The sequence below is a fragment of the Vanacampus margaritifer genome, chromosome 18 (assembly GCF_051991255.1).
Source record: "Vanacampus margaritifer isolate UIUO_Vmar chromosome 18, RoL_Vmar_1.0, whole genome shotgun sequence".
NCBI lineage: Eukaryota > Metazoa > Chordata > Actinopteri > Syngnathiformes > Syngnathidae > Vanacampus > Vanacampus margaritifer.
This window is the reverse complement of record NC_135449.1, coordinates 16,522,233-16,541,554: the sequence shown is the minus strand read 5'-3', so window position 1 is coordinate 16,541,554 and position 19,322 is coordinate 16,522,233. Positions and strand designations below refer to the sequence as shown.

Here is a 19,322-nt window from a genome sequence, read left to right as displayed (position 1 = left end):
GACAGTCTAACATGCATGCTGTCAACACTGCATCTAATTGAACAACTGAGGGCCAAACGAGCCGCTCTTCTGAATAATTTGAAGCTTTGTAAGATGTTGTCTTGATGCACTAGACCATAGCTGTCAAACTCCGGTCCTCGAGGGCCGCAGTCCTGCAGGTTTTGGAGGTTTTCCTCTTCCAACACAAGCTTATTCCAATTAGCAGGATTGTTATCAGGCCTTTGCAGAGCTTGCTGATGAGCTGATCATATATCAGCTGTGTTGGAGAACGGATACATTCAAAACTTGGAGGACTGCGACCTTCCAGGACAGTAGTTTGACACCTATGCACTAGACCAAACTGTTGGGCAATAGTCCAAATGAGACAAGACTAAAGATTTATTTAACAATTTAAGTATAGTTTCATTTTAACAAGTAGGTACTCCTCCTAATATTTGAGATATTTCTGCTCATTTTAGACACAATGTCATCGATATGAGAAGACCAAGATAAAGTTTCATCAACAGTAACTCCCAACAGTTTGGATTTTCTCACCTGTTCTAAGACAGCCCCATTCATAGACAGACATAGCCTAGGATTCAGTCTTATGGCATGTTTAATACCAAAAACAATACACTTTGTCTTCAAAACATGAACTTTTAACTTATTTTATATATAAAATTGACTCATTGACCCAAATTAGAAACTTGCACCAGTTCATCTTGAAGCAAGCCATTTACAGTGCCAATATTTTCTGCAGCGACATACATGGTGGTATCATCTACATACATCATTACACCTGCATTTTTTGTTAGTATGAATGACATATCATTAGCAAAGATGGAATAAAGGAGAGGCCCCTACCTTGTGGAATACCAGTTTCAAGTGTGACAATGTTTGACAGTGTGCCATTAAACAATACACATTGTTTTCTGTTTGCCAAATAACTTTCTATAAGGTTTACCACTGTATAATTAAAACTATAAGCATATATATCAAAAGCTGCACTAAAATCTAACAGTACAGTGCCTACTATTAATTTCTTATCAATATATTTAACCAGTTATCAGTGAGAGATGTCAGAGCAGTACATGTTGAAAATCCTGCCTTATAAGCATGTTGGAAATCAGAATTAATTCTGTTATTTTCGAAATACTGCTGAATCTGCTTAAATAATATTCCCTCGAAAATTTTACTCAAAACGGGTAGAATACTTATTGGTCTACTGTTAGGTCCTGAAAACTGCTCTCTATTGTTTTTAAGTAGAGGAATTACCTTTGCTGTCTTCCATAACTGCGGAAACACACATTCATGAAAGCATAATGTAAATATATGAAAAATTGGCTCCACCACAGTTCTGGCAGCAATAATATTCCATCTAAATTATCATACCACAGGCTTTATCACATTTTAATCATAAAATCAGTTTTTCAAGGTCATCCATATTAACCATTTTGAATTTAAAGCAACAATCCTTATCCACCATCATTTCTTTTTAATGATATAATCTGAAAGATTACTGGGCCCAGTCGTCATATGCATTCTTATGTTATTTACTTTGCTAATGAAATAATTATTAAAATTGTTTGCCATTTCAATCGGTTTAGTAGTATATTCACTATCAATTTCCAGAAACCCAGGTGTTTTATTTACTTTATCCAAGTGTTTTCCATAATTTTTTACTATTATTTTTGCAATCTATGATTTAGGATTGATCTTTTTTTTTTCTTTTGTCCATTTATTTTATTGACTTTGTTCCTCCATTACCTAAAAGCTAGCCAATCCCCTGCATTATTTGATACAAAAGTTTTTTTTCCAGCAAATCTCTCCGTTTCATACTGCATCTCAATTCATTATCTATCAAGGGGGTCCTAACTGATCAAATGGACAACTTTTTAATTGGAGCATGTTTATCACAGATCTCAGAAAATAATGTCATAAAAGCAACTAAGGCAGGCTGTGCATGCATATAATCCAGAATATCGTGCCAATTTACTTTTTGTACATCATTCATGAAGTCCGTTTCAGAAAATGTTTCATAAATTATTTTAAATATGAATTTAGTTCCGAATTTGGGAACTTTTGCTTTGATTGTTATTGCAATAATATTGTGACCACTCAATCCAACTGGCACAGACACTGGTTTTGAACATTTGTCATATGTAAATAAATGATCTATACAGGTGGATGAAAATGTTCCATTACCATTGAAGTTAATTCTTGTTGGCACATTTTGATTTGATTACATACAGTGGTTGCATCTCTCAATTTCTTCTTCAAATTACAACTGTCAGAGAACCAGTCGATATTCATATCTCCATTAAAATACAGTGCTGCTCAAAAGTTTGTGAACCTCTTAAGCAATTTGGACTTTCCAATTGTTTCAACCTGATTTTGTTGTTCAATCTGAACCATTACATTTTATATGAAATAACAGGTGTAGGTGTATCAATTGAATGCATTGTTCTTTTTTTAATCAATTGTGTAGTCAAAACTTAATTAAAAATATTTTTGGGTCAATTCATGTAGATGCAAAAGTAATCGAACCCTGATTAAAACAGGGGTGGGCAATTAATTTTTATCGGGGGCCGCATGAGAAACCTGAATTGTGTCAGAGGGCCACCAACTTTCTTTCATTGTAAAATGCTCAAATTAAATATTTTGAATAGCTGGTACTGATAATCAGAAGAATAAAGCACTCTGTAAATATTTATATTAGGTTATGTGAAATTGTGGTGTATTGGTTAAATAAGAAAAACAATTATTGAACCAGTGCAATTTATTTTTAATTTGTTAATCTCCACAAACAATAACTTGTAATGTTTTCCACCTCATGTTACCTCTTCAGTGAGAATAATCCAGTCTGTTCTGGGCTTGAACAAGGGCATTGAAATCTGGCGGAATGTCTGAAGTGGCTATGCGAAGGACAGCTGAGAGGTGGTCATCAGTCATAGAGGATCTGTGTTTGGATTTGTTGAACTTCATAACTGAGAATGTCTGTTCACAATGATAGGTAGATCCAAAGAGGACTAGGATCCTCTGAGCATGCCTCCTCAGGTGTGGAAAGTTCTCCTCTTTGAGGGCGGAGTAAAAGTCCAGCAGTGAGACTGACTTGAAGTGATCTGTCAGAAGTGTGTCAGACTGCAGATCAATGAGTTCCATCTGAACTTCACTTGGTGCATCATCCACACTGCAGTTGAAGGGAGAAGAAACCATGTGCATTTCACTCTCAAGAGTTTTGAAATCTTGAAATCGCCTTGAAAACTCTGCATGCAATGCTTCTAACATGGTTGAGTACTTCTGGAGATGATCACCTGATCTTTTGGCTTCCTTAAGTGTTGGCAAGTGGGTCAGAATGTTTTCCTTCACTTGGCTTGAGAGAAGCTGCAGTTTTTTCATGAAAGCCTTCACTGCACTGTACATCTCATGCACAAAAAGGCCCTTGCTCTGCATTTTGACATTTAGTTCGTTCATTAGTGCAGTCACATCCACAGCGAATCCGAGGTCTGCCAACCAGTCGTTATCTGAAAGTTCTGGGACGTCATGACCTTTCTGAATACAGAACTCTTGAATCTGGTCTCTCAGGTCCCAGACAATTTTCAGAACCTTGCCAAGGCTGAGCCACCTAACAGTGCAGTGATAGCTTATGTCACCATGTTCAGCCTCATTTTCCTCCAACAAAGCAACAAACTGTCTGTGATTTAAAGCTCTCGCTCTGATGAAGTTAACTATTTTAGTGACAGCATCAACGACATTTTTCATTTTTAACACTGTCTTACACAACACTTCCTGATGTATGATACAATGCAAAAATGTCAATTTCTGATCAGGGTTCATTTCTGTCACTTTATCCTGCATTCTCTTTAAAAGTCCAACATTTTTCCCGGTCAGATTTGGACAACCATCTGTTGTCACACCTGTAAGCTTGTCCCATTTCAGTCCTAACATGGCCATACATGCATTTACCTCTCTGAACAAGTCATTACCTGTGGTTGTCCCTTTTATTGACTGCATGGCTGCCAACTCCTCCGTGATTTGAAAGTCTGCGGTTATCCCACGTAAGAAGATGAGCAGCTGGGCGGTGTCACGTACATTGCAGCTCTCATCCAAAGCCAGAGAAAAAAAGTCAAAGTCGGCCGCTCTGTTCTTCAGCTGAAACTCTAAGTTTCCCGCGATGTCCTCAATCCGCCTCGTTACAGTGCGTCGGGAGAGTGACACGTTCTCAAACACGCCCTTTTTCTCTGGGCACATCAGCGCAGCAGAGTCCAATAAACACTCCTTAATAAACTCTCCGTCGGAAAACGCCTTACTTTTTCTGGCGATTTTGTGAGAAATGACATAACTTGTCCTGACGGCTGATTCTCTGGGAGTGTGAAGTTTAGTGAAAAATCCTTGTTGGGTTTGTAGTTTTGCAAGCAATGCATCAGACTCCATTGCACGCTCTTCACCAGACAGATTTCTGTATTTATCTTCATGCTTGGTCGTGTAGTGGCGATTCAAATTATATTCTTTAAACACAGCAACCTGTTTACCACAGACTAAGCACACTGCTTTACCTTTAATTTCTGTGAAGAAATATTTGGCAGTCCATGTCTTGTTGAAAATACGGAATTCGTTATCAACTTTTCTTTTCTTGGGGTGTTCCGACATCTTGAGGGTAACCTGGCGCGAGTAAAAGTGCTACGTCTACGACGTGCATACGTAGTGACGTAACATTTTTCAAAATAAAATTTCAAAATAAAAGTTACAATTTTTTTTGTTTAATTTATGGTGTTTATGATTGGCCTCACGCGGGCCGGACAGGGACATACAAAGGGCCGGATGTGGCCCGCGGGCCGTAATTTGCCCAGGTCTGGCTTAAAACAAGCTGTCAAGTAGGATCAGAGAAATCTCAGGGGACCTCAGAAAGTGGGTAGTGACAGCACATCTGGGGAAAGCTATAAAGTCATCTAAAAAAAAAAAAGAGCTTCATCATTCCATTGTAAAGCAGATCATCTGCAACTGGAGAACACTGAAAATTACTACAATCTGCCTAGAAGTGGATGACCTTCTAAAAATATCAGTAAGACCCACAAGAAAATGAAAATCCAAGTGAATGCCAACCTGTGCATCATAAAGGGATTTGCAGACCTTTTTGCTGCATCTGGGAGACATGTGCATGCTTCAACAATCAGAAGAAAAGTCAATAGACAAGGCTTTCATGGAAGGCTTTGCTAGGTAGAAGCCTCTGCTCACAAAAAAGATCAAAGCTGCCAATCTCAGTTTTGCCAGCGAGTACTTGGACAAATCTGAAGCTTTTTGGAAGTCCTTTCTGTGGACAGATGAGTCCAAAATTGAACTGTTTGGTCACAAATAAAACAGTCATGTTTGGTGAAAAGTCAACACTGCATACCAGCAAAAGAACCTTCTCCCTAGAGTGAAGCATGCGGGTGAGAATGTCAAATTCTGGGCTAGTTTTTCATCCTCAGGACATGAACAACTCCACATAATCCAAGGAATCATGAATTCAGAGGAATATTGTGAAATCCTGGAACATAACCTGAAGCCGACCTTTGTGAAGTTACAGCCTGATAGGAGATAGATCATGCAACATGACAATAATCCAAAGCATTCCAGCAATACAACCAAGGAATGGCTGGAGAACAAAAAGATTCATGTTCTGGATGTGCCCAGTCAAAATCCTGATTTAAATTCTTTCAAAATACTGTGGCGGGACCAGGGTTATTTATAGTTTTGGAGTTTTTCATTTTAGTTAGTTTTTATTTCGTTTTGAGTTTTGGTTTTTAAATGTAGTTCGTTTAAATGAGTTTTCAAGGTGGTTCTGTTAGTTTTTATTTGTTTTTTCATAAATGCTTAGTTTTAGTTAGTTTCAGTATTAGTTTTATTTATTTATTTTTTATGTGTATTACTTGTGCGCAATATTTAAAAAGCACCAAAGGAGCAACGTCGTCTGAAGGTGCTTTTCTATTGGCTGCTGCTAGATGACGTCACTTTTGTGTGACACACTTTCAAATGTCCTTATTCCGGTTAATATCAAAATCAATCTATCTAAAATCACATTTAAAATCATCCCCAAAGGCTCATGAATTAAATTTATTACCAAAGACTAAGGCAAAGGACATTTTTGCTATAATTATAGTTAGTTTTAGTTAGTTTTGTAAACATAAAATGTAGTTTGTTAGTTTTAGTTTTTTTTTTTAAGCATTTTAGTTTTTATTTTATTTCGTTAACAAAATAGTTTTTTTTAAATTTTAGTTTTAGTTTTTTTGTTAGTTTTAGTTAACTAAAATAATTTTGGACGGTACCTGAAGCGGGCAGTTTATGCTAGACACCCATCCAACCTCTCTCAATTGGGTGCATTTTGCAAAGAAGAGTAGCAAAATTTCCCCCAAAGTAGATGTGAAAACTGATAAATCGCTAATGAAAGTGTTTGGATGAAGTTCTCATTGCAAAAGGAGGTGCAATGTCCGATTAAGTGAGAGGTGCACATACTTTTGCACCCATTAAATCTGAGTTTTTCTTAAATCAACAACTTTTGCTCAATAATGAAATACAATATTATCATTATTTTTGTTCAGGTCCATTATTTTCAATGTCAGGATTGTAGATTTGGGTATGACTAAACATTTAATAAGGTTATTTTAATATTTTATACCAAAAAATCTGACCATGCCTACAGGGTTCACAAACTTTTGAGCAGCACTGTATATTTCCTGATTTTTATCTGTTGCGTTCTGTATCATGTTGCATATGTTGTTTAATTACTCAAAATTTGAAGGTGGCCTATAACAACAACCCATCAATAAGGGGTTGTGATGTGGAATGTGAATTTGAAGCCATAAGGTCTCAATACCATCAACACACAAATCTCTCCCGATTTTTGCTAGAATATTATTTTTCAGAAAAAAAGCAATACCACTTCCAAATCTATTTCTGACCAGTCTATATATATTGTACATTTGTATTGATACTTCTGAATCTGCTATTGTGTTATCCAAGTGTGTATCAGAAATAGTCATTATATGTATATAATTTTCATGCAGAATAGTACTTATTTCGTCAATCTTATTTCTTAAACTACAAATATCCAAGTGTGCAAATCTCAATCCTTTTTTGGTAGTTTGTTTAACATTTAAATAAACAAAAATAAATAAATAAAAGAAAGTAACATAAAATAACTTATGCTAACTTTAACATAACCATTTGTTGTCAATCTAAAGGATCATCTGGGGTCAAAATTAATAGTGTGATTAGTCTGTGTTATTACATGATTAATGCAATATTTTTTTGGTGATTAATCAATTTAGTTAGCGCTTTAACTTTGACAGCACTAATCTCAAGGCACCACTGTATTAGTTTCAGGTGAGGCTATATATGCAGCCACACTCCTTTTTTTCATGAAAAAATGTGCCGAATTACTGAATGCTATGACAGATAATGTATAAATAGAAAAACACAAGACAGTTTACCCGGCTTAGGTGCCGATAGCCAGTCAATATGTAGTGCTTTTTCTTGAGCCTGGGACAGAGACAGATAACGACGATCCTGAAAAGAAAAAGAAAAATGGACATTGCGAGAGGCAAGCCAGTTCCATTATCTAAAGACAAAGTACAGTGCAAAATGCAGTATTAACTCATTCACTCCTAGCTATTTTCACTGAAGCAACCCCCTTCGCTCTCGGGTTTTTTACTGGATTTTGACTGATTTTGCAAGATCCACAGAATATTGTGTTCTATTGCTATAAAAACATGGGATCTAACAAAAGAACATTTAGTCTCTTCTTTCATCAGGAAAATAAAGTATATTTGTATCTGTTTCTGTTTTGCAGCAATTAGAATTAGAAAATAGCTAAATGTGTTCATTATTCACAAACCTGTTGAAAACACTGGGAAAAAGAGTTTATTGCAAGATGGCCATGGCTGATCTCTTATACTGTGCTGCCACCTACTGGCCGTTTTTTTGAAATAACTACCATTGCTTTAAGAGTCCTTTTCATGTCAGAAGCTGTATCAAAGCCTTCTGTATGCGCTAGCATTAAAATAAAAAAAAGATTTAAAAAAACGTATAAATACGTTTTGGGGAGTGCAGGACAAAGGTATTAAAAAAAAACGTATTTGTACGCTTTTGGGTTTGAATGAGCTTGTTGCAAGATGGCCATGGCTGATCTCTTATACTCTGCTGCCACCTACTGGCTGTTTTTTGTAATAACTACCATTGCTTTAAGAGTCCTTTTCATGTCAGAAGCTGCATCAAAGCCTTCTGTATACACTAGCATAAAAAAAAAAAAAAAGATTAAAAACCCTATAAATACGTTTTGGGGAGTGCAGGACAAAGTATTAAAAAAACGCATTTGTACGTTTTTGGGTTTGAATGAGTTAATATGTAATGTGAAATGGAAAATGACTACAATTATAGGAAAAATCATGTAAGTGTACCGGCACGCTTTGCCATACCCTCATAGAGTCATAATGCTCCTGTCTTATCTCTTCATATTCCTCTTTTATGTCTTCAAAGTAGTCTTCTTTCGACCTATCATCCAAAAGCTGAGAACACTGGCACACAATGAAGAAAAATTATCTGTTACTTCGCATTACCCAAAAATGTTTTAATAAAAATGTGTGGTCAACACAAAAAATTGTCTTCATACACTGTAAAAAATGGGGAGTGTTAGTTACCTGGAAAAAAACTAGCAAATTCTAAGCAAATTTTGCAAGGATAGTATTGAGTACATTTTACCAGTTTATTTTAACAAGTTACTCAAGCATTGAGGAACAAACTCATGAACTTCAGCTTAGGAGACACTCTACCTATGCTATGCCACTCTTGTTTGCCATTATTCTGCATTGCTGCTGTGTCCAAAATGTGACCAAAAATGCTCTTGGAGGTACAAGGATTCCACCTGACACCAGGAATATACTAACACACAGCAGGCAAGGGTAATGTGGTAGAGTGGCTGTCCCCCAGCCTGAAGGTTGTGGGTATGTTCCTCAACCCTTAAGTAGCCTTTTTTTTATTTGTTAAATAAACTGGTAAAATGTACTCAAAACTCTCCTTGTAAAATTTACGCAGAATTTTTGAGTGAAAAAAACTTTACTAGGTTTTTTTCAAGTATATTTTTTACAGTGTACTGGCAGACATGGAATGATCATGCTGGTGTGAATTGCCTCAGTCACACACCTTTATATATTTTATATATCTGAGAAAAATATCCATTGGCTTTGTTTGTGCTACAGTAGACATCCTTACCACCACCACACTACGGGAGGCATCCAGAACATGGATAACAGGAGAGGTGTACCGCGGGGCAATCTTCACTGCTGTGTGAGTCCTATCAAACGAGAAACAAACTAATACAAACGTGGCCAATGAAAGAGAAGACACTGCGCAGCAGGGATGTAACAATATCCAAAAATCACGCTACGATAAATATCACAATATGCACCTCACGGTACGAGAATTATCATAATATTGAGGGGAGGTTGGCGATACAAAAAAAGCTCACAATAATGTGTAAAAACTCACGATATTATAAATAAATGAATTAATTTAATTTAATTTAACAACAGCTCATATTGAGGGAAAAAAAGCACAATATTGTGTTTGACGAAAGAGAAGTAGGCCTGGCAATGTCGTTGTCATGAGCTCTTATTGGCTCAGCGGCGCGAAGCATCATGGTCTATGTAGTTCACAAGTTGTGTTTAGCTGAAGCGGGCCAAAACTAATGTTTTGTTTTGGGGAGTTTTGATGGCATTGTTGAAAAATATTTGCTGATATGACTGATTTAGTGGCCTAAACATTCCTAATTAAAATTAAATTGCACTATTAAACTAACCGCCAGAGGGTGCTAGAACTGCAAAAATGGAATATAACTACACATATTTAGTGGATGTGCTGCTTTTAATATTGTGACATGCATGACAGCGAAGATATTGTGGCACTTTTAATATCACGATATATTTAATATCACGATATTGCCGCTATTGTTACATGCCTACTGCAGAGTGATTGTATTACTTTGATGTGGTAGCTCCGCCAATCAGCAATGGTGTTGCCATTCCCAGTCTCTCCATCTCTTTAGCCACATAGATCATCTCATCAAGAGAAGGGGTGATCAGACCGGACAAACCAATAATATCTGCACAAATTCAAATGTAAGATTACTTTTTGAAAGTTCACTTGAAAGTACACTTCTCAAACCTCAAAGCTTTTTATAGTTAATTATTTTTTAATGCAAAGTGCAACTGAGGGAGTATAACAAACTCAGAGCAAAATTGTTTTGGCATGAAAAGGCATAGATATCCACCAAAATACATGACTAGGCTGCCAAACAGGACAAGTTAAAAAACAACAAAACTCAAAATTACATCTACACTAATTATTTTCTTGTATATGACAGACGGAGACCTCAAAAGAAAGATGGGAATAGATTCTCAACATGAAGTGAAATGTATTTATTTGGTGATTGTACCTGCTTTTTGTTGGATGGCCTCTCTGAGAATCTTATCACAAGGAACCATCACACCTAAGTCAACCACCCTGAAATACAAATAGCATATAAATGATTTAATCCAAATTATGTTAAATTATTTATAGACTCACAGGAATTTGATGGCTGTTCACAGGGTAATAATAACCATATGTCACGTTTCAGCATGGTGCAAAGTAAATTTTCATAGCTCATAAAGACAACCTAATTAACTAATTCACTGCCATTGATGGCTATAGATGTCAAAAATTCCTTTGAACCATTTCCATTAGTTTAACGTTTTTTTCCCACTTTTGTTAAGAGTATGAAAACCTAGATTTTTTTTATTGTACATTTAGAACAGATATAAAATTTGTGATTAATCGTGAGTTAACTAGTAAAGTCATGCGATTAATTACAATTTTAAAAAATATTCGCCTGACGCTCCTAAATCTTTTCTTTTCTTTTTTTTAATCGTGTCAGGCGATTAATTTTTTTTATTGTAATTAATCGCATGACTTCAATAGTTAACTCGCGATTAATTGCAAATTTTATATGTGTTCTTAATGTACAAAAAAAAATCTAGGTTTGGCAGCAAATGAGTTAAATACAAAGTGATTTTGTTTATTAAAAGGATGTCATGATCTAGTCAATTCTATGTTAAAGGCTGCTGTAATATGTGTGAAAGGGAAAAAAAGAGTAGGAAAAAAAATTTCAAAAATCCAAGCTGGTCTATGTGCAAATGTATCCTGCAGGCAGATCCTGCCGCCCTTTGTGCCCTGCCCCTTATTTTTATTCTTTTAAATAAATTAAAAAAAAAAACAAGCCCTGTTGCCTGGAACAACTGCTCAGAGTCCTGAACACACTTTTTCAATTAGTCACCCTTTTGGTAGGACCTTAAGAAAGACTATAAGGTGGTCAAGGAGGCAGAAGAGAAAGAGGAGGTATAAGACAGAGAACAAATACGTATTTCAGATGAAATATGGATATGCATTTGTACCGTAAAACAATAAAAAAAATATTAAAAGTTGAATTGATCATTGTTTTATTTATTCTCTGATGTGTGTTATGACTGTTCAGAAGTATTTTTTCATTTTGACTGACTTGGTCTATTTTGAGGCAATAGGTTGGTTTTCAATGAAGTATAGCAGTTAGAAAATGTTTGTGTCTCAGTTTGGAGAAAACAATGGCGGGTTTCAAGAAATGTGCCTTAGCAAGTGAGGAAAAACTAAGCACAGCACCCTAACAATTTGAACAATTCTAGCAAGTCGGAATGGCTAATAAATAAATAAGGGCTTGGTGTAACCAAATCAAAGTCTGGACTTTAATCTGAGAAGCTATGGTATGACATTAACAAGGCAGTTTATGCTAAAAGACCCTCCAATATGACTGTGTAAAAAATAAAGGACAATACAGTACATGCAGTGCATACAGTACTGTACTGTACTACTGATGGGCATGACAGATCTGAAGTGTACTGAATCATTAGAATCACTTCATTTAAAAGAATTATTCAAAAGATTCGTTCAACGAATCATACACCCTCGCAAGACGCAAATGAATCAAGTGAACGGCTAATAGCCCTGGAAGTACGGTCAGTCAAGTCCCTCCCCTGCCTGACACTGGCTGCTCATTAATCGTTCGCAAAGACAGACTATTTCTGTTTCCACTTTCAGCTGACACCGCACAGCTGAGCTGAACTGAATTGAGAAAAGAACAAATCACTTTAAGTGATCCATTCAGTCACTTTTCTTTTGAACAGATCACTCTCGACTGACAACACAATACGTACGTACAGTATCAACATACGAATAGTCGACTAGATACAATAATATATGCAAAATTGTGGGAATGATGAACAGCATTGCATGGAAGATCAGGGTTCGATTCCCACTTGGACCACTTTTTAAAAAAAAAAAATTCAATTTCTGAAATAGTCATTGTCCAATAACTTAACATCGATTTTATAAATATTTGAGATTAAGTTTTTTTTTCTTTATTAATCCATATTTTCAGCTTTGTATTACACTCTATTACTCAATACAATTACATACAATGGCAAAGATACTTCAATATTCACAATAGTGCGGTGGTTAAAGCATGACTGGCATGTGGAAGGAAGATTCTGGGTTCAATTCCTGTTTGGAGCTCCTTAGAGTGAATGCAGTTGAACTTTTCTTTTTTTGCTTTATCATTCACACTACAATTAATCATTTATAATGTTCACATAATTCATCTTTCAATTAATATCATAAGCATTCCGCAATCCGCATGAATTCAAATCTTAGCATTCAGCTATTAGCACTCAGCGTTCAGCATTCCCATGCAATATCTGCAGAAATTGCACTTTGTCTCGTCCCTCTATAATATCTCCCTCCTTGGCTGTCAGAGCCTTCTTGGTACCAATGCTGTTAGACGGCAATGCTGTTGCAGCCTCATCTGTAAGCCTAGCCACCAGCTAGCTACTATAGCATAAATTAGGATCCCTCAAGGAGCATATACCACTGGAGAGACTGCCTGCCTGTTTGGATTATCTATTGAGAAAACAGACGAAAAACCTATTTTAAATCAGTCTTTGTATGAAGGAGTTCCAATGGAATTGCTTTGAAGTTTGATTTATCAAATTCAAGGTTAACAATTTGATTTCAACATGTTTGAGTTGCTGCGGTCTTTCAGTACATAAACCAGTGTCAACAGATAACTTAAAAGTCTATAACCCCTAATCAGTATCCAGAGCGCACAAAAGTGTCCAAAAAGCAAAACACATGTCGAACAAGCACTAACTCACCACCGGAAGTGTAATAATAATAATGAGAATGATAACAATAATGATGATAACAACGTGGTGGCTGCCAGGATGGGGTGAGACACGGTCAACCCTGTCAAAGTGTTGAATTAGTGTGAAGGTTGTATTTGTCATATTAGGGAGAAAACTTAAAAAGAGTTTTACCTGAAGTTGTTGCAACCCAGGACCACACCTACAATGTTCTTGCCAATATCATGGACATCACCCTTCACTGTAGCCAGAATAACAGTGCCTTGATAAGGATTCTGTTAACAAAGGCGGTAAAATGAAGGATGGACAGCTATAACCAAAACAAACTGATCAGAATATATTAATCCAGTTCTAAAGGCTCCCAGGCAGCTGTAGACTAGATTTCAAAATTCTGCTACTGGTCTATAAATCACTTTGGATCCTGAATTTTAAAAAATGTGATTGAATATAAACCCAGTAGGGTTCTGAGATCTGCAGACTTGGGTCAATGAGTGGAACTCAGAGTTCAAAGTTGAATTCGAACATGGTGAAGCTGCATTTAGCTGTTATGCTGCACACAAATTGAATAAGCTTACAACAGAAGCAGTTAGAAATCAGTCACGAGTGTAAAAGCTTTCAAATCCAGAATCCAGGTTCAAAACTTTGCTTTATCTCCTATACTTTTTACTAATGTCTTCTAAGCATTTCTAAATAATTATTTTCTTTATTTAGAAAACTACTCGTACTTCTTTAATTTACTCTTAAATGTTTTAATGTTTTCTGTTGTGTTTTAATGCTGTGTGAGGAACATTGAGTTGACTTGTGTATGAAATGTGCTACATAAATAAAGCTGCCTTGCCTTGCCTAAGAACCATTGTATCCACTGTATTTGTGGAACACAAACAATTTTATTTATTTTAATAAAAAAATATATTATGTTGATACTAACCATGTCTTCAGTTGACCCAGACAAAGACATCATCTCCTTTCTCTCTTTCTCCATGAAAGGGATGAGATGGCCCACTGCCTTCTTCATAACACGAGCAGACTTAATGACCTGCAAAGGTTTATTCGTTAAAACAAAGTTAATGAAGAGAGTAAGAATAATCATGTTGGTTCACAAACAGTGAGCAATAAACTGCTTAATAACCGACATTAACTAAGTGGTGCAATATATATATATATGAGTGTGTGTGTATATGGGTGTGTACAGTCCTCATGTATGTACTTCTCTACACATGTATACTTCTGTGAAGACTTCTACTTATTGCTGCACTTCTTATTTATTTTAATTATCTCTCTCTATTCTGTTGTTTTTCTTACTGTAAACTACTGCTGCACTTTTTATTTAATTTTGATTTTATCTTTCTATTCTGTTGTTTTTTCCTTACTGTAAACTGCAGCTGGACGGAGTCCAGGAAAAAGTTCCCCACGGAGAAAATAAAAGTATATCGTATCGTATATCGTATCGTATCGTAATTCTTAAAGGGACCATATTTGAAATGTTATGTTTAATTCTTTGTCTGCACAAAAGGAGCGCAAACGTAACACGAGCTACCCTACCTGTGGCAGGAACATCTTGCCAGCACCAAACAGATCTCCAACCACCTTCATTCCATTCATTAAAGGACCTTCAATTATGTGAAGGGGGCGGGTGTATAGATACGCATTTGTCCGACATTCTTCTACATCCTGTACCACGTGTGTTTCTATTCCCTGGCATCAGCAAAACAGGACCAAGTGTTACAGAAGAAAAGTAGAAGAAATCATGACAATATCTGCATATATTTATTTTACTCATTGACAGTACATATGTGTCTCTTAGGCTACGTTCAGACTGCAGGTCTTAATGCTCAAATTCCGATTTTTGGGTGAAATCCGATTTTTTTTTTTTTTTTTTACAAAGTGTTCACATTACCTATTAATTGCGACCTCAGTCTGTCTGCTGTGTGGAAGTAATGCGTCCACAAAGTGACCCGCATGCGCAGAAGAAGATACAACGTCACTCACAACGCTGTGTTTGCGGAAGTAAATACGTACGGTCCAGCATATCAGTGTCACGGACTTTTATAAATTCAACGTCGGGGCTCATATTTTTCCCATCATGATCACATATATATATATATACACAGAGGAGTGCTGCGAGAGGAGGTAGAAATAATATTTTGTGAAAATGAGGCGAGCCTGTTCGAGTGCCTCATCTCACGGTGACCTCTCCTTATTTTCCTCCCTAACAATGACGTCACATCATTATGGCATACTGGGGAAATCAAAGGTTGGATGATTAAACTGATGGTCAAGAAACAGACAAAAGCCATACCTTGATGAGGGCATACGCCAGCCTCTCTTCCACACTTTTTTCTCTCCACTTGTCTGTCTGAACAACTTTTTTCCCTCCCTTGACGTTGTTCTGTCAACATGAGTAACAATGGCACAATATGATGCATAATCAAAGCAAAAATAATGATCATGTTTCATCATTTTTCTGTGTAAATACTTGTGCATAGGCCAGAAGTTTCTCTGTAGCGTCAACGTCTTTGTTCCAGATCAGGTTTTCACATAGTAGCAACAGTTCTTTATCAATATCATCGTATACAGGCAGATTCCCAGCATTCACTATTCCCATGTCCATACCATCCTGAGAAAAAGACCACACAAGATCACATACCACCAGTGTTGGAGAGGCTAGGTTTGGACTGTATAGGTTTGATTCAAATAGAGTATCTCTTTTCGCCCTCGGGGAGTCGGTCAGAACACAAAGGAACACTGGAGCGAAGATGTGGATTGGCAGCTTTAATCCAGGAACATCAGCAAGAGGCGGTTGCAGTAGTTGCACTTAAGTCTACAGGCATACAGGTATGGGCTGCTATGATGCGGGCACTGTGGCTAACTATGGATGCTTGTAATCCTGAAGTCCTGTGTATGCATGGTCTGATCATCTATGTGTGTGTGAATGCATGCATGGTTCAATGTGTGGTTCTGCAATAAACAGAAAAACAATACAGCGTATGAGTGTAAATACTTGAGTCCTAATAAACACAAATACAGTATTGCATTACTTAACAGCACACATTGATTGGCTAAATAACTGGGCTATAACATTACTAATTTTACATGAACAAGCACTATGTTAGCTGTGCACATAAATGGCTATAAACACACACAAAAGTTGTACAACATACTAAACATGAGCTAATTACTCAAAAGCTGGTCTTCGTAGTAGCGACGTCCTCCTCACCCATAGGAAGAGCTGGCAGAGCGACCAACCTGGCCACTGGTCTGGTGTAGGTGCGATCGTTAATCTGCACATCTGCGGAGCGGACGTGTCCATCAGCGCTGGGATGGCCCTTGGTGACGTGACCCACAGGCCACATAGCTCGTGGAAGCTGGGGGTCCAACATCACGACGGTGCCCTTGATGAGGTCAGTTTTCATCGCGTGCCACTTCTGGCGGGTCTGGAGGCTTGGCAGATAATTCCGCAGGAAGCTGGACCAGAAGTGGTTTGCCAGAATTTGAGAGTGTCTCCAGTGACGACGGCTCAGCAGGTCGGTCTCTGGATACACGATCTGGGGTAAGGATCCATCCGGCCGCCCCATCAGCAGGACATTGGGTGTCACAGGGTCTGGGTCGTTGAGGCTGGACGAGACGCATCCTAGCGGTTTTGAATTGAGGATCCCTTCTACTTTGAGCAGAACCTACCTTAATACCTCCTCCGGGACTGACTGGGCTCCTACTGTGGTGTACAAGGCGACCTTCACGGAACGTATTTCCCTTTCCCACACTCCTCCAAAGTGTGGCGCTGCAGGGGGGTTGAAGTGGAAGCTAATCTTCTGCTTGCCGAGCTGTAGCTGTAGGTCTGGGGAAAGGGCAGCGAATGCCTCGCGCAGTCCCCTTTCTCCTCCTCGGAAGTTGGTTCCCTGGTCCGAATACAGCTCGGCTGGTGTCCCTCTGCGGGCAATGAACCGTCTGAGTGCCATGAGGAACGAGTCGGCGTCGATCGTGTTCAGGAGATCAAGATGTACGCCTCTGGTGGTGAGACACTTGAATATGATACCCCACCTCTTCTCCGTACGCCTTCCCACCTTGACTTGGAAGGGCCCAGAGCAGTCCATTCCGGTGGAGAAGAAGGCTGGTTTAAAGGGGCGCAGTCGAGCGGGTGGAAGGTCCGCCATCTTGGGGACAGCAGGTTTTGCCTTCCAGCGTCGACATTTTGTGTAGGTGTGCTAGTAACGGCGTACTGCTTCACGGCCACGCAGTATCAAGTATGAACGCTCTCTCTGGCCCTGGATGATGCAGACGACTGTCGAAGTCTTGAATGAGGAGTCTGGTGGAGGGGTGGCCAGGATCCAACACGATAGGGTGCACTGCTGTCTGCTCGAAATCTTCAGCATGACGGAGTCTACCTCCAACACGAATGAGCTCCTCTTTGTCCAACTCAGGAGCCAAGGCAAGAAGTCTGTTGCTGGATGGGACTGGCTTGCCGGCCTTCAAGAGCCTCAGCTCATCTGGGAAGCTCTCATGCTGGGATCGCTTGAGGATGAGGATCTCTGCCTCACGGTAATCTTCAGCAGTATGACTGCTGCTCTGATCTGCCGCCCCGTGCAGCTCCTGCACTGTAGCGTGTAGCAAGTCCTTCCAGGTGTCATACTGATTCGCATCTGCTCCACTGACTGCGACTGTAGTGACACCACAGAAAGCAGACTTCCTCAGCTCGGAGGTATCGTCCTCCTGACTGACACTAGGCCTGGCTGGCCAATCTTCCGGGGGTTGAAGGAGGAATGGAGGGCCTTGGCTCCACCTGTTGGGCTTTACAAGGTCCGGCAGTCTCTTGCCTCTTGTTATATCGTCGGCAGGATTCCTTGCTGAGACTTTATAGCGGCAGGACTCAGGGCTGGTGAGTTCCTGTATCTCCGCCACTCCGGTGCCAACAAAGATCTTAAAGCGGCAGGACTCTGACTGCAGCCACGTCAGAACCGTGGTGGAATCTGTCCACAGGACGGTCTGGGCAATCTTCAGCGTAAGCTCCTTCTCTATGAGCTTAGCCAGCTAGGTTCCAGTGACGGCTCCACACAGCTCCAATCTGGGCATGGAGAGGAGACGCTTTGGTGCAACTCTTGAGCGGGCAAGAAGGAAGGACAGGTGGACTTGACCTTGCCTGTCGCTTGTTCTCAGGTATGCCACTGAGCTGTATGCTTGCTCAGAAGCGTCCGAGAACACGTGAACTTCGTGGGTGACGCTTGACTCGTCTACTTCGGTAGGTAGGTATGCTCTTGGTAGGGTTACTTGTGACAGGAACTGTAGCTCATCCTCCCAGTTGTTCCACGCTTGCAGGAGGTCCTGGGGAAGGAGAGGATCTTCCCAGTTTCTGTGTTTCTCCCAAAGGCGTCGGACCAGCATCTTGGCCCGAGTCGTGTATGGGATGAGGAATCCTAAGGGGTCGTACTGACTGGCTAGGACCCGATAGAGGTTCCGCATCGTTGGGGTACCATACTCAATGGGTCTGTGCTTGTAGCCTATGGTGTCAGTTTGACAGTGCCAGCTGAGTCCGAGCATGGATTCAAGAGGCATCAACTCTGTCTTGGGTGAGCCATCGAAACGGTCGGATCTGGCCTCTTTGGGTAGGTGTTCGACGACACTTGGCTCATTACTTGCCCACTGGCGTAGGTCGAAACCGCCAGCAGCTAGGAGCTCCCGGAGTCTGTCGACCAGATGTCTGACTTCCTCAGGCGTAGGGAGGCTCTGCAGTAGGTTGTCCACGTAAAAACACCTCTCGATGGAGAACCTCATGTCATCTCCTGGCTGGCTATGCTCGGCTACATGACGTTGCAGGGCGAACGTGGCGCAGCACGGGCTACAAGTGGTGCCAAACGGTAGGACCTGCCACTCGTACACTTCTGGAGGGTCATCTTTGGTCAAGTCACGCCAGATGAACCGAAGGAGGGGACGGTCTGCAGAGAGGAGGCGGACTTGGTGGAACATTCCCTTAATATCTGCATTAAGGGTGACGGCGTGTTCCCGGAAGCGTAGCAGCACTCCGAGAAGCGATGCTCCAAGTGTGGGTCCGGGCAACAGTGAGTCGTTCAGGCTCTGGCCTCTGTACTGATAAGAGCAATTGAAGACGAT

At 39.4% G+C, this 19,322-nt stretch overlaps 3 protein-coding genes across 10 annotated transcripts in view; all 3 read right to left on the bottom strand.

Moving 5' to 3' along the window:
- mtr (5-methyltetrahydrofolate-homocysteine methyltransferase) overlaps positions 1 to 19,322 on the bottom strand; it is an 80,728-nt gene that overhangs the window by 12,436 nt on the left and 48,970 nt on the right. For 5 of the 6 annotated variants that reach the window (XR_013289238.1, XM_077551075.1, XM_077551072.1 and 2 more), the window contains exons 18-27: positions 15,697 to 15,837; positions 15,520 to 15,609; positions 14,763 to 14,915; positions 14,149 to 14,256; positions 13,395 to 13,495; positions 10,448 to 10,515; positions 9,994 to 10,114; positions 9,226 to 9,307; positions 8,433 to 8,531; positions 7,449 to 7,524 (exon numbers count right to left, since the gene is read on the bottom strand). Coding sequence is in view for 5 of the 6 variants with exons in the window: in XM_077551075.1 (XP_077407201.1) it covers positions 7,449 to 7,524; positions 8,433 to 8,531; positions 9,226 to 9,307; positions 9,994 to 10,114; positions 10,448 to 10,515; positions 13,395 to 13,495; positions 14,149 to 14,256; positions 14,763 to 14,915; positions 15,520 to 15,609; positions 15,697 to 15,837 (1,039 nt within the window). In the remaining variant the exon portion in view is untranslated. The remainder of the gene's footprint in view (positions 1 to 7,448; positions 7,525 to 8,432; positions 8,532 to 9,225; positions 9,308 to 9,993; positions 10,115 to 10,447; positions 10,516 to 13,394; positions 13,496 to 14,148; positions 14,257 to 14,762; positions 14,916 to 15,519; positions 15,610 to 15,696; positions 15,838 to 19,322) is intronic. The other variant, XM_077551074.1, reaches the window with a different exon arrangement.
- Positions 2,824 to 4,629, bottom strand: LOC144038759 (general transcription factor II-I repeat domain-containing protein 2A-like). The gene has a single exon (XM_077551481.1). The coding sequence runs from the start codon at positions 4,627 to 4,629 to the stop codon at positions 2,824 to 2,826; it is 1,806 nt and encodes a 601-aa protein (XP_077407607.1).
- LOC144038518 (uncharacterized) lies at positions 15,839 to 17,386 on the bottom strand. 3 transcript variants are annotated; one of them, XM_077551078.1, is made up of 3 exons: positions 16,899 to 17,386; positions 16,400 to 16,835; positions 15,839 to 16,178 (listed from the first exon to the last, which is right to left on the bottom strand). In XM_077551078.1, exons 1-2 carry the CDS (start codon positions 17,369 to 17,371, stop codon positions 16,400 to 16,402), a joined length of 909 nt encoding a protein of 302 aa, XP_077407204.1. In that variant the 5' UTR covers positions 17,372 to 17,386; the 3' UTR covers positions 15,839 to 16,178. The 3 variants fall into 3 exon arrangements, with proteins under 3 accessions (XP_077407204.1, XP_077407205.1, XP_077407203.1); XM_077551079.1 differs by having other exon boundaries at positions 15,840 to 16,178; positions 16,467 to 16,835; XM_077551077.1 differs by having other exon boundaries at positions 15,843 to 16,178; positions 16,438 to 16,835.